Source organism: Melitaea cinxia, chromosome 16 (assembly GCF_905220565.1).
Source record: "Melitaea cinxia chromosome 16, ilMelCinx1.1, whole genome shotgun sequence".
In the NCBI taxonomy this organism is placed as follows: Eukaryota; Metazoa; Arthropoda; class Insecta; order Lepidoptera; family Nymphalidae; genus Melitaea; species Melitaea cinxia.
Genome location: NC_059409.1, coordinates 10613817 through 10626746, shown reverse-complemented (window position 1 = coordinate 10626746; position 12930 = coordinate 10613817). Strand labels below are relative to the sequence as shown.

The following is a 12930-nucleotide window of genomic DNA, read 5'->3' as shown; positions in this document are numbered from 1 at the left end:
AAAAATTAACAAAGACGTCATTATTGGAATCGTAAGTTTGTATTTCCTCAACTTATGAACACATCTAACTAACTAGCAGGTTAACCTATTCTAGAAGTATTAAAAGAACCACTTTGTTACGTATATATACTAATATTATAAAGTTGAAGAGTTTGTTTGTTTCTTTGAACGCGCTAATCTCAGGAACTACTGATACGATTTGAAAAATTATTTCAGTATTAGATAGTCCATTTATCGAGGAAAGCTAAAGGCTATATATCATCACGCTAAGACCAATAGGAGCGGAGCACCAATGAAGAATGTCTTGAAATCGGGATTTTTTCCTTTTGAGAGCTCCCGCTACGTGCGCTGCGTAAACAGTTAAAATTTCGCAAATTATTAAAGTTATCGTTAGTCCAAAGTAACTATTCCACCCGGGGCGAGGTGGTGCATGCTAGGGCGATCCCACTTAGGCGGAGGTCTGCTCAAACGTGGATGGTTTTTATTCAGTAAGAGAATGACTCCCCTCCGGTGCACTCTCGTTGGAGGGTGTCCATGAGGATTTTCCCCACGTTAAAAAAAAGATAACTATTCCACGCGGACGAAGTCGCGGGCAGAAGCTAGTTTAACAATAAAGTGGAGTTTGAGATAGTAAAAAATAAAAACGTGAGTGAGACTTACTATCATATCCACATTGCGATATTCTTTGAATGGGCAATATCCAGTTCCTATCAATAGAACTTGCTAATAATACTTAATGGTAATGACTAGGTGTTTATAATAATTTTACTCACTTGTAATTCCTTTCAAAAAATCATTCCTATTTGGGTATATAATGCATATATGAATGCAACTGACAGGATTAGAATCCAATAAGGCTGAATTAGGTATAATATATATAATACTAAACTTATTATAACAAGAAAATAAATGATTTCCATTTAATTTTTGACTTCATTTTGTTGACACAGAGATTTTGTAAATATTTACGTAGCACAAGAATTTTTTGACAATAATGTCAAAATATTATTCCTAGTAGGCTACGCATTAACTATTTTAATGAGTAGCTGGCACATTAACAATTTCAATGATTTCTAAGGCTGGATACAAACTGTGTTAAAATTTACTAACCTTTATACTGTGTAAATTAAAAATAGAAAACTTATGAAAAGCAAACCTAAGTTTTCACTAATGAAGGGCACATTAGGTAATATCCTGCTCATAATCTGGCGCAGCCCGACTGGGGAAGTACCTCAATCTTAGAAAAGATCATAGCTAATTAATACTACTTACAAGCATCGTTGTGTTCCTGTGGTGAGTAAGGTGACCAGAAATTCTGGGGAGGGTCAGAGGTAGGGTCGGCAACAAGCTTGCGATACTTCTGTTGTTGCAGGCGTCTACAAGCTACGGTAATTGTTAACCATCAGTTATATATTAAATGCGTGAATCGATTTTACTATAATTTGTTTTGATATTCCTAACCTCGTATAATTGTCAACGTGTTATAGTTTTGAAAATATTAATATTAACATTCCTAATATTCGAATCGATGCACTTTCAGTAAGCTAACACAAAGTTAAGTTATTTCGTTATTTACGCCAAAAAAAAAAATTGTAAGATAACCTAAACCATTTTGGGGTCCGCTTATTTAGTTTGGGTGTCTTTAAGAAAAATACTAGGAAAAGTCATTAACGACCGCTTTTAATAATCTATCTCTTGTATTGCCTACTAGCGATCATGGACGTAATATAGGTACATATTATGTCCATGCTAGCGATAGATTTTTGAGACGATTTGTATGGAGCTTACGTCAATATTCTATCTCTAGTAAGCAAATGCATAAATAGATAAAATATTGTAACTGGCCATGTATTATCAAAATTTCCTAATCTATCTCGTAAGATTATATTGTGAAGGAAGTTTATATATACCTAAGACACGTAAATTTTACGATGATAGACTATAAAAATTATTATAAGCTCATTAGGGCTTAAATTATTTTATCTCCCTCATCTCTAATTTCTTATTCTTTTGTAAATATTGATCTATGATCGAACATATCGGCTTTCCAGATCCAATGTGAGAGTTTTCTGTTGTATAAAAATGTTTGACAGAAGACTGTTCTTGTTGTGTGTTCGTTTGTAACTTTGCTATACAACGTTTGTATTGAGATCTAACTTCTCTTTCATTATCATAATATATTTGTGATATAGGTTGGGATGATTGCTGTGTATAGTTGTCCCTTGTTTCTGTACGAAATGTCCTGTGAATGACAGAAAAGTATAATGAACTTCAGTAGATTAAAAAAAATATATGAATTATAATATAGAGAAAGAGTGCACATTGATTTTGTTGAACAGTTCTTAATCTTACCTAGGTACCCAATTAATCTTATTATGAGTTCTTATCTCGCGAAAAGCCTCTTTAAACTTTTCTCTATCATATACCGATTTGGCCTTACTTAGAGGAAGACGCCACTGCGATGTGTCTGGTTTTGGAGAGCGAATCTGATCTTAAAAATATCTTTGTATTATCTTTTTTATTATTTATTATCAAAACAACTCTAAATTTGTCTAATGTTACAAGGAAATGATGTTAAAGATATTTTGGTATTTTGCGTAGAATAAACTTATTAACTTATCCATAAAAACAAATTGTAATGTAGATTAATGGGTCACAATGAGATAATGCTCTCACTAGCATGCTTACCCATGGCGTATTTGAATATGTATAATATGTTAGAATATCCCTTGTATTCGATGGTTTGCTTAACTGATCAGCGGTATATGGTCGATGATGTAATCTACTAGTAGTCAAGTAGGGATCTAAATATTTTTCAAAACCTTCATACGTCGTATCCCACTGTTCTATTTCTTTACGAAACGGTTCCACTTTAGGCTGAAATTGTCAGTATTGGATTTTATATTTATTTGTATTATTAAAAAAAAAAACACGTAAATTAAAATTAATGTTGGAGAAAAATATGAATTAGTCGGTGATTGTAATTTTTTCTTTTTTTTTTTTTGACTGTAAGACGTTCTTATCGTTTGTTCTTTTAATATTATAATAAACAATAAAATACGAAAAATGATTTTATGACAACAAGTTCCATAAGTAAAACAAAAAAAAAATATGCTCTTAGAAATTAAATTATTTTGTATGAAATTTTATACCTAAGCAAAGTTTGCTATTGTAACTTAAACTTTAATACGTTTTTTTTTACTACCTCTAAAAGCAAGGAAGCGGAATGCTTAAATTGATCCTTATCGGAAATCAATCTCCTTGGTGTTATTGGTTCTGTGTATGAACTCCTCATCTCTGATGTTCCGTGTACTGTTTGAGCAGGCGTTCTATCTTCCAGCTATTTTAAGTAACTTGAATTTAATATGAACAGTTAGGAAATTTGATGTGGTAATATTCGTTGTTGTCGATCACTTTTCAACGGAAACAGAAAAATTTATATCCTTCTAATATTATAAATGTGAATGTAAGGTAGTTTGTTACGCTTTCACGCGAAAACTACTTAACCGATCATCATGAAACTTTGTATACATAATATTAGATGTAACATAGTATACTTTTTATTTAAACAAAAATTCAATGCGAGCGAAGCCGCGGGTAAAAGCTAGTTTGGTATGTATAAGTAACGATCATTTTCGTAACATTTTTACTTAAACCTGTTAAAAATATTAAGGATTATAAAAGCATTTCCAAAGAATAAAATCAAAATCGCAAGAAAAACGTGAATAGTAGGTAACTTTTAGGTATATTACTTTGTCTCTGATTACATAAAAGAGATGAACTATCATCATAATCATCATCATCATCATCATCATGCGATATATAAGTATACTATTATATACTACTAGCTGTGCCCGTGACTTCGTCCGCGTGGAATTTATCAAAAAAAGTTATTGTTCAGTTCGCAGAACTATAAAATAAATAAATTTCTAAAATAGAAAAGCCTAAGTTACTCCTTATTACATCAGCTATCTGTCAGTGAAAGTCCTGTCAAAATCGGTCTAGCCGTTTCAGAGATTAGCCAGAACAAACAGACATACAAAAATTGTAAAAAAATGTTGTTTTGGTATATGTACCGTGAATTACACCATGCATTTAGTAAAAACCGGTTATTTTAAAATTACAAACAAACGCTGCAATTTTATTTATTTGTATAGATATATGATTACCTTCTTACTAGGAGGATAAATAAAAAAGTTTTTTGTACAAGAACTATGCTTGTTAAACCGACACGCTTCAGGTGATTTGTATGCATAGTCCAAATTAGTTTGAGTGCGTAAGAAATCAAGTGTTAAGGTATAATCCCTGTTATATTGTTTTCCTTCCTCAGATGGTGTTTTCTGTTGAATTGTGATATAACATTAATAACATTATAAGTATTCTAGATGCTCATCGCACGTCACCTACTTTTAAACTCAATAAAATTTATAATGGACGAAGTTTTATACATTATTTAACTGAAACTTTTTGGGCGCACGAGGGTAAAATTTTCACGGATGAAACGCAATAATAATAATATGAGCGCACGAAAATGTCAAACGTTTTTTGTCGAACAACAGAGCCATCTAGCGTGTACTATAGAAACTACAAAGGTTACATTAATATCGATAGTATTATATTGCAAACTAATTAGATGGCGTTGGAACGGAAATCTAAAGCTTTAGATTTGTATATATATAAACGAGACATAACAATTAGTGAGCCAAAGAAGTTTCACTTCTGACATGTGTACTTTGTACGCACGCACTTTTTTAAATTGTAGTGGTATACGTATACTTACTAGAGCCTTTAGTACATCCAAAGGAGGTCTCCACTCTCTAGCAATTGTTTCACTTGAAACACCTGTTTCCAGAAATTTATTAACAGGATAATTGATATTTACCGTATCCCAAAAAGTCGGGGGTAGTTTATCTGGGTAATTAGCTTGCATATTATTACAGATTTTAACTCTATAATAGTCAGTCTCGTATCGCATTAACAGTTTAAATCTAAGCAAACACACTTGTCCGAGGTCTGCTATATTAGTAATCACTTGGTAACCATGGCAGTAAGTATAAATATTTAAACCTTAAGACATATATTGATGAAACAATTGCAGGTAACGACTAGACATTTCATACCAAAATAACTTGAACATATATTTTTTCTCAAAATATTTTGCTTATTAGAGTACTCGCATTGTCTAACCGATTTTGAAAAAGCAGGAGGTTTCTCAATGCGACCGTATACATAATTATATATTTTTAATGTGTGTTCGCGGATAACTTCGTCGTTTATGTACCGATTTTGATTATTCTTTTTTTGTTGGAAATTAGATACCTCAAGGGTGGTACCATCATAAAGAAACTAGGATCAAGTGATGACATTTCAGAGAAATCGAGGGGAACTTTCGAAAATCGAAATGGCGACTAATGCGTTTGTTATTAATTCGCCTACTTACGTTGTATTGCTTGTCGATGTAATTGAAGTAGGTTTTTTTTCGTTTGCTAGAAAACACAATTATTTTTAATATTTTAGTTATATTCAAATACAATGGAAGGTTCCATTAAACTGGTATTTGAATACATTGACAATTGACAAAAATGACGAGTTTTAGGCTCAGAATATAGAAAAAACTTTTATTGAAAAAACGGCTGTATTCTGAGGTTTTAGGTTAACTTTATTAGAAATTAAAGAAAGTAAACTACAACTTTATTGTTTGGTAAAAATTGTTTTATTTTTCACAAATGACTGAAATTGTTATCAAAACACAATATACGTGTTAGCTAACTTTAAAATACAAAATTGCAATAAATACGAAATCGTTTTTGACTCAGAATTACCACAAACTGGAAAATCACTTTGTCTTAATTAAAGACATTAAGGGAAAATTTAAGTTTAACATTAGTCAACCTAATTCTCAAATGATAATAACAATTTGCAGTAATACTGAACATTTTTAAATATTCAGATATGTGGCACAGTGACTATTTAATGGTATTTAATGGTATTATCTGAAATATAATGATGTAAACAGTTAGGCCTTTATAACATATTAAATTTATTTAATAATAGTAATCATACTTCTCGTGAATATTAAGCTAGAATCAAGGGTAGTTAGCGAAATTCATATTTGGTAACACTTAATGGCTAAACATAATTAATTTCTCATATTTGTTTGTATTGTGGGTATTGTACACAAGCAATTTTAAATTTTAAAAGCTAATTATATAATTAATACAATAAATTTAGCATAAGTTAAATAAAACACGTTTTGTCTCATTCGTTTAAAGTGACATTAGGTGTTGTTAATGTTAAAATGGCAAAGACAAAACATATTTTTAGTTAAATATCGTTGTTTTATGAGCAAAAAACTCTAAAGCTATAATATTGGTAAAAATGTGGTATAATTAATTATTGTTATGTCTGAAGAAATATGCTAAATATAAGACCATAGATAGCTTATTTTTTAGTTTAAAAAAATCTATTGTAATTTTAAAATGTAACTGTCAAATCTGAATTGATAAACCTAACTTACATTTATAATATATAAGGATTCAATATATTTAGGAGTAGGTATATATCTAAAACGGTGAAATAATTTTTCTTTTAAAATACTTTAATGAAACACCAATGCTTATATACTAGCTGCTAATTATTTTATAACAGGTTTTCTATTTTCTCCATCCTCCCTAATATCATCAAAATCATCTTAACTATCTTGAAACTATTGACAAACATTAATTCTTATGATAGAATTTTTTCAAATAAAAACAAAAAGTGCTAGACCACTTAATGTGTTCAAAATATGATAATGTAAAAAAAAGCAATGACTAAAACCAATCACGGGTATTAAATTAAATAAAAGTTTATGTATGGACAACCAGTCACTTGGACAATCAGTCACTTGGACAACCAGTCACTTGGACAGCCAAAACCGTTGTCCGTGGGACATTTGGTTGTCCATATAGTACAATAATGAATTAAATAATTTTTAAACGACTTACAAAAAACCTTCTTTTTTGTGGAAAGGAGGAGGTTGTGAATTCGATTGTATTTTTTAATGTAAGGTGAGAAATTTTGATTGGGTGAACCGATTTTGAAGATTTTTGTTTTAGTCGTAAGGTGGCGCGTGGGTGGTCCCATTTAAATTTAATTGAGATCTAACAAGTACTTTTTGAGCCATATCTAATAATGCCTATTTACTTGACTACTTTTCGTCGACCTACATTGTATTATACCGTCTAACTTTTTACTGGATATACTGATTTTGATGATTCTTGTTTTCATCGAAAGCTGATGCTCGTCTTGTAGTCCCATTTAACTTGAGCTGATGACTATTTTTTGAGTAATCTTTGATAACGCGTATTTAGTTGACTATTTTTTTTTTGTCTTTACTACGTTGTATTACTTGTTGATGTAATTGAAGTCGGGTTTTTTTTGTTCGTGAGCAAACATAATTATTTTAATATAAACATAAGTTCAATTATAAAGAACAAATGTATTGTGGTCACTATAAGTTAGTTAAATAATTGATAAGTAAAAAAAAATCATTTGCGTTGTTTCTAACATAATATTATGTACATCTCTTGAATATCACAAAATTAATTTTTAAGTTCTTTGACTATTACGTAATAAATCTATTTCTCTTTACAGCTTTCTTCTCGAAATAATAATTTTGCATAATTATTATGTGCTACTCAAATAAAAAAAGCCTTTAAAAATTAATTTTTTTAGAACAATATTGTTATTACATTTTACGATATACTTTTGTTTGAAGACATTTCTTGTTTAAAATAAGAAATACCACTATATCTGAATATTTTTATTGATGAATAAATATTAGCTTAGTTGTTACATATAAAAGTTATTATTTAATATATTTAAGTCTAGATATTAAAGGTTTTAGTAGACTTTTTCTCACCATATTAAAGACAATCAATAGTTTTTAACTATTTGAGTGATGGTGACGATGGTGTATTAGTTGCCAAAATTTATTCATCAGTCCATTACTACTGAGTCGTATATCCTTAAGCTACGTATAAATAAATTATATTAAGAAAATCCTCTACGAATATACAAAATTATAACATACTTACATTACTAATACAAATTACATCACAGTTTAATAAACAAGTTAGTATTTTTAAAAGTTAAAATAGATATTCAAATGAAATTTAGAACAAGAAAAACTTTTAGATATACTAAAAACTAAAAACAACAATTTGGTGAGTTTTTCAGTGTACACTTTGTAATTTAGGAACATATACATACATACATACACCCGAATAAAAGTTCACCTTTTTAAGGTAACGATCGTCGGCTTAAATTAATAATAAAACTAAAACAACTTATAGTAAGACTAACAGCACACGAACTAATTAAAACACCCTCGTAATACAAATGTACAAAAACATTTTGAGTGATTAATTATTCAGTCGAAGTATACAAAATGTTAAACACTAACGGGGTAAAAAAGCTACATGATGAAGACATTAGTACACAAATACGAGAAGCGATAGCAAGGCTTGAAAAATACTGCCTAGGCGCGATGTACTTATATAAGACAATACGGTAGATGCAGTTGGCTAATATCGTAGAAAATATCACTTTCGGGTGACAAAAATATATTTTCTAATGTTCAATATAATATATTTGTTGGTAATGAGCACGGCGACAACCATAACGTTTATCGTCATACAGTTCTTCGTGGAATAATTGAGAAGTTTACTCCGTACCTTATGTTATTTAATGAGTGAGATTTCCGCTTACGTCACTAGTGAGAAAGTCATTTACGGATAAGACAACAGAGCCTGTTGAGGCCACGCAATTTTAGCGTCTATCCTCTTGTACGCCAGTATAAAGTTTTGTCCATTTTTTTCTGACATCACCTCTTGTGGGCAGTCATTTTCATTTAGCATGGTTTCTGTAGAGAACAAAAAAAAAAATATTAGAAAATTACTAGCTGACGCGACTACGCTGTCTTGCCGCTAAGCGCTTTTAAGAAATAGGGGCTGGAAGTAGAAGAGTGAAAATTTTGAGTTGTATGTATTTTGCAATGTCAAAGAAAAATATTTAGGACCAGCTTAATATTTGGTCGCTTTTCAAATCTATCCGATATGCACACAAAATTTCATAGAAATCGGTCCAGTCGTTTCGGAGGAGTTTGGTAACAAACACCGCGACACGAGAATTTTATATATTAGATATAGTTGTATAGAATGTAAATGGTGTGTATTTTACGCTTACATAATTCACTGGCTATAGCATATCGAAATATGACAAAAAAAACCGGTCAATTATTCTAGAATTAAAAAGAATTAAATCTTACTTGAAGGTACTTTATACCTATATATTTAATACATAATAATATTATATATATAACAGATATATGTACTATATATAGTCATAGATAAGAGTAGACATAATATATAATAATACTAACATAGAGAGATTGGTCAATCCTTGAATTTAATGGAACTTATTAATACTTTATCAAAGATGTCACATATGGCTTTATGTTGAATGTATTTGTAAAAATTATGCTTAATCTCTTGTAGATATAGTTATAAAGTAGACATTATACAAATTTTTAATTTTTTTTAACTCCGGTTGTGTGAGATTACAATTAAAGAAAAATGTTTACTCCACATAGGTATAGTAAAAAAATTGTAAAAAACAAGGAATCGTCATACTAAAAAATAGCGTTTCATGTCAAATAAAGCATCCCGCTCACCCTGGCCGCCGTGCAGCGCGAAGAGCGCGTAGTCCTGCGGGTTGGTGATGGCGGCGGCGTGCGCCAGCGCGCGGCACAGGTCGCGCGCGCGCGCGCCGGGCCGGCACGGCAGCGCCACGCGCCGGATGGAGCCGCGGCACTCGTCCGGCAGCGCCACGCGCACCACCGCCGCGCCGCCCTCGCGCGCGCCCTCCAGCGACCCGCGCCGCCACTGCGCGCACTCGCTGTACTTACACTTGCCCTTGGCGTACGCACACGCGCGCACACACACACACACACACATGCATACACACACACAATCATACACTGTGCACAAGGTTATACTCTACAACTGTCTACTACGTCTGACAATATCATACTAAGGATGTTTTTGGGTAAAATATCTCATCAAACTCTTCTTTTATGAAGCGAAAACGCTTGAAAAATTTAGTGCAACAGAATTGCATACACACACACAATCACACACTGTGTTTACAGTCGGCACACGCACACAAAGTTATACTCTACAACTGTCTACTACGTCTGACCAATATCATATTAAGGATGTTTTTGGGTAAAATATCTCATCAAATTCTGCTTTTATGAAGCGAAAACGCATGAAAAGTTTAGTGCAACACTACTGCATTGCGGGCAGCGAATCTGTCTCGATATTTTTAATAATATTTTTTCGACAGATTTTATACTAATGATTAGATTAACTAATGACCACTATCCTGCTCAAAATATGGAGCAGCCCGACTGGCCTAGGTGGCGAGTACTAGCGCGACCCCATCTCGCCCCACCCAGGCGGATGACTGCTAAATACGTGGTGGTTTTTAGTCAGTAGGAGTCTGACATAACTCTCTGACGCCCCCGCGCTGGAGGGTATCCATGATGGATTTTCCTCACGTAAACAAAAAAAAGCCCGACTGGCCTACCTCGACCTTATAGAAAATCATAGCTAAATAATACTGTTTTCAAGCAGTATTGTGTTCCTGTTGGTGAGTAAGGTGACCAGAACTCCTGAGGGGATTGGGAATTGGATCGGCAACGCGCTTGGGATGCTTCTGGTGTTGCAGACGTCTATAAGCTACGGTAATCACTTACCATCAGGTGAGCCGTACGCTTGTTTGTCGACCCTAGTGGTATAAAAAAAAAACCTAACATTTTCTCTCAATAATTTCATGATCAAACGTTCTTTCTCTCTAAATGTTCAACTTACAGGAGTAGAGCTGTCCGGGCCGGAGTCGGGGGCCAGCCTCTTGAGCACGGCGACGGCGGAGAACAGCGCCGTGAGGTAGTAGCCGCCCTCGCCCGCCAGCAGCGCGGCGGGCAGCAGCCCCGCCATGAGCTCGGCCTCCAGCTCCGCGCACACGAGGCGGCAGCGCGCCACCGTCCACGCCAGCACGGGCAGCAAGTCGTCCGCGCCGAGCGCGCGCTCTCCGCGAATCTAAGACGATCATCATCATCATCATTACAGCCTATACAGTCCACTGCTGGACATAGGCCTCCACAAGTTTACGCCAAAAATAACGTGAACTCATGTGTTTTGCTCATAGTCACCACGCTGGGCAGGCGGGTTGGTGACCGCAGTACTGGCTTTGTCGCACCGAAGACGCTGCTGCCCGTCTTCGGCCTGTGTATTTCAATGAATTGTAAGTTTACCCGAAAAAAAATGTAGCTATATCAGCCGACTGTTTCATATAACACAAGCATTAAGTTGCTTAGCTTAGGAACAGACGACCGTGTGAAAATAAAATTATTAATTCATAATTCATTATTCATTTATTCATTCTTTTCGAAACGGCATAAGGCCCTTGGTATTTGATATGTGGAGTGAAACCATATGAGAAATGCTAAGCATCATATATAATATCATTTATATAGGTAATATTGGGCTGATATATAAATAATACTTATATAATTAGATATATATATCACACCCAGACTCGAGGCGAGAATCGAACCCACCGGACCCGCCAGAGCAGAAAACAGGATCACCGCAAATTGCGCCAGCGGGTTAATCAATTAATGCTAAGATCTGTCCTGAGAGTTACGTTTTACTGCAAAACGACTCTTGTGTGTAAGAGATAAATAAATATAATTTTAAATATCACGGTAACCCTTAAGCAGTACTCTCCAGTTTCATGTCAAAACCGACAGAGACACTTTTTATTTAACCGACTTCAAAAAAAGGAGGAGGTTACTCAATTCAACCGTATATATATATATATATTTTTAATGTATGTTCGGGGATAACTCCGTCGTTTATGAACCGATTTTGATTATTCTTTTTTTGTTAGAAAGAATATATCCCTAGTTTGGTACCATGATAAGGAAATCAGGATCTGATGGTGGTATCCTAGAGAAATCGAGGAAAACTCTCGAAAATCCGCATAACATTTTATTGGGTGTACCGATTTTGATGATTTTTAATTTAATCGAAAGCCGATGTTTAACATGTGGTCACATTTAAGTTTCATCGAGATCTAATTACGACTTTTGGAGTAATCTTTGATACTGCGTATTTACTTGACTATTTTTTCGTCTACCTACGTTGTATTAACTTTTCGATATAATTGAAGTCGGTTTTTTTCGTTTTTATTTAATCTATACAAATATTATTATTAAGGCTTTATTGAGCAAAAATTAACAAAAGGAGTTGGAACAAAAGACGAACCTAATGCCTACTGATTGATATTCTCTACCATTTAACTAGGCGAACACAAAAAATAGAGCAAGTGTAGGAAAATGTAATATTTAGTTTGTGGTATTATTCATTTAAGTATTTTTATTTTACGTTTAAAGTCTGATGTCAGACACATTTGGATAGTTACAGAAGGTTATTAAGGGAGGTTACCTACTTCAAGGGAGTGAATTAGTCCGTGTCGCAGATTTAGTCTAAATGGGTTAGTATTCATTATGAAGTCAAGTAAAAAAAATATATTTACCGCATTAAACATAACCGAGATAGCAGCTAGAAGGTTTTCAAGTTTGTCCAACGGGGAATCAGCTTCTTGCATCTTCAGAAAATGTTTTGAGATCACTGATAAGACTGCTGATGATGGTACTTTTGTTGATTCCTGTTGTGCAATAAATTATATAATTAAATTAATGTTTTAATACGTCAACGTAGGTCAGCAAAGAAGACATTTCATTAATTTTAAAGTTATTTTAGAAAGAAAAGTTAAAGTTTTCAAAACTATTTTATTCACAAAACTAATAATTTTATTGTT

General features: G+C 33.2%; 2 protein-coding genes across 2 annotated transcripts in view; both read right to left on the bottom strand.

Moving 5' to 3' along the window:
• Positions 1–1974: 1974 nt before the first annotated feature.
• On the bottom strand, positions 1975–4930 carry LOC123660914. The gene is made up of 5 exons (XM_045595933.1): positions 4781–4930; positions 4170–4340; positions 2689–2877; positions 2353–2486; positions 1975–2242 (listed from the first exon to the last, which is right to left on the bottom strand). The coding sequence occupies exons 1-5, from the start codon at positions 4928–4930 to the stop codon at positions 1975–1977; spliced, it is 912 nt and encodes a 303-aa protein (XP_045451889.1).
• A 3757-nt stretch (positions 4931–8687) lies between these two features.
• Positions 8688–12930, bottom strand: part of LOC123661156 (protein sprint) — a 115934-nt gene continuing 111691 nt past the window's right edge. Inside the window, exons 20-23 of the mRNA XM_045596146.1 lie at positions 12646–12777; positions 10917–11144; positions 9716–9944; positions 8688–8905 (exon numbers count right to left, since the gene is read on the bottom strand). Of these exons, the coding sequence (XP_045452102.1) occupies positions 8772–8905; positions 9716–9944; positions 10917–11144; positions 12646–12777 (723 nt within the window). The 3' untranslated portion in view covers positions 8688–8771. The remainder of the gene's footprint in view (positions 8906–9715; positions 9945–10916; positions 11145–12645; positions 12778–12930) is intronic.

Bases quoted from the DNA above. Each gene is read 5' to 3' on its own strand.
- LOC123660914 (XM_045595933.1), bottom strand. From the start codon at position 4,930: ATGCAAGCTAATTACCCAGATAAACTACCCCCGACTTTTTGGGATACG. The intron at 4,341-4,780 runs GTAAGTATACGT...ACAATTCAACAG, and splicing joins TGGATGTACTAAAGGCTCTA to AAAACACCATCTGAGGAAGG. The intron at 2,878-4,169 runs GTAATCATATAT...TGACAATTTCAG, and splicing joins TTTATCCTCCTAGTAAGAAG to CCTAAAGTGGAACCGTTTCG.